Source organism: Empidonax traillii, unplaced genomic scaffold (assembly GCF_003031625.1).
Source record: "Empidonax traillii isolate 1590-97213 ecotype Southwest subspecies unplaced genomic scaffold, ASM303162v1 scaffold5251:size8708, whole genome shotgun sequence".
NCBI classification, from domain to species: Eukaryota; Metazoa; Chordata; class Aves; order Passeriformes; family Tyrannidae; genus Empidonax; species Empidonax traillii.
Genome location: NW_020960444.1, coordinates 6,981 through 8,708, shown reverse-complemented (window position 1 = coordinate 8,708; position 1,728 = coordinate 6,981). Strand labels below are relative to the sequence as shown.

General features: G+C 64.0%; 1 protein-coding gene across 1 annotated transcript; it reads left to right on the top strand.

Moving 5' to 3' along the window:
• Positions 1-235: 235 nt before the first annotated feature.
• On the top strand, positions 236-1,724 carry LOC114073082 (keratin, type II cytoskeletal 1-like; the record flags this gene model as incomplete). Its single annotated transcript, XM_027910874.1, has 3 exons — positions 236-456; positions 644-672; positions 1,276-1,724. Coding segments are annotated over 3 exons (699 nt in total), but the record flags the coding sequence as incomplete, so codon positions are not given.
• Between the last annotated feature and the right edge of the window lie 4 nt (positions 1,725-1,728).

The following is a 1,728-nucleotide window of genomic DNA, read 5'->3' as shown; positions in this document are numbered from 1 at the left end:
TTCAGGAGGACAAGAAGCAGATAGGAGAGGCCCGAGGTGACGATCCCAGGGAGGTTGGACAGCTCAGACGTGACAGATCACCCTTTGGGAGCCCGAAGAGCCGCTCTGAAAACTGAAAGGTGGGGCTGGAGGGGCAATTTGGATTTACCCCAAACCAGGACAGGCAGGAATCCAAACCTCGTAGGGTAGATAAAGACCCTTTCACTGCTTTGTGTCCCCCCCCTTTCCCTGGCAGGTGTCCTGCCTGCAGACCTCCATCTGCGACGTGGAGCAGCGCGGCGACTGCGCGCTGAAGGACGCGCGGGAGAAGCACGTGGAGCTGCAGAGCGCCCTGCAGAAGGCCAAGGACGAGCTGGCCTGCATGCTCAGGGACTACCAGGAGCTGCTCAACGTCAAGCTGGCCCTGGACATCGAGATCGCCACCTACAAGACCCTCCTGGAGGGCGAGGAGAGCAGGTGGGTGGCGCGGACTTGTCCCTCATCGCCGGATTTCGGGTTCTGGAGGTCCCCAGCGCCGTATTTTGGGTTCTGGAGGTCCCCCAGCGCGGGTTTTGCAGCTCTGGGGGGTTCCCAGGCGATGTCAGGAGGGTTGGGAGTTGGGATTTACCTGCGTTTCCTCTTCCTCTCTCTCCTCCCACCACAGGATCTGCGTGGGGAACCCCGTGAGCGTGTGTGAGTACTCCTGGGGTTTTTTGGCCATCGGGGTGGGGGGGTTGTTTTTAGGAAAGGCATTTTTAGGGAGAGGTTCAATCTGTCTGTCTGTCTGTCTGCCCTAATCACTCTGCCTCCCCGGCAGGGTTTAACCCCAGAAATCTGAGAGGGGGTTTTAACCCCAGAAGCCTCAAATAATTGAGAATTTAAATTTAAAATAAGCAGGGTTTGGATGGAGGGGGAAAACGGGAGAGGTCAAATTCACGCCCTACTTTTCTCCTCCCTGAGGCGACAGTGACGATGCCCAGGACAGGCACTCGGACCTGGGAGGGAACGGGGCACCACCCGGGGCAGACACGGGGGGGACTGGGCGGGTCCGTGGGGAGGGGACAGGCACGGGGAGGGGACACACGTGTCGGGGACACGCGGGGGAGGAGCTGGAAGGATCTGGGGGGTGTGTGGGGGGGGCTCAATCAGACAAACCCCGAGGGATCCGCGGTCCGGGGTGGTTTCTGCCTCTCAAAGCACAACCTGCCCGGGGGGGAGCGGGACTGGGGAAGGGGGGTTTGATGTTTCTGCGGGTTCCCCCTCCCCAAATAACCTCCCCCCGGGGCTGTTTTGCAGCCGTGGTGAGCAGCGGCTTCGCCATGCCGGATGACTGCGGGGTGTTCGCGACCGGCTACGGCTCCCTGGGCCGGCGCTCGGGCAGGCACAGCTCACCGGCAGGAGGAGGAGGAGGAGGAGGAGGAGGAGGAAGAGGAGGAGGCGGAGGATTCAGCTCCCGCAGCGCCGGCATCCACCCCAAGCGGGTGATGAGCGCGGGGCCCAAGCCGTGCGTGGTGGCCCCGGAGTTGTTCTGCCAGCCCGGGGGGGTTCCCTGCAAGGCCGGGGGGTTCAGCTCCCGCAGCGGGGGTTACCCCGCCCGCCCGGCGGGTCTCAGCGCCAGGGTGGGGGCCGTGCAGGCCGGGGGGGTGCTCAGCTTCGGCAACCAGGGCTGCGTCATCAGGCAGCTGGCCGGCCCGCCCGTGGTCGTGTCCAGCAGCCCCGAGGTCGTGGGGTGCAACCCCGGCGTGGTGG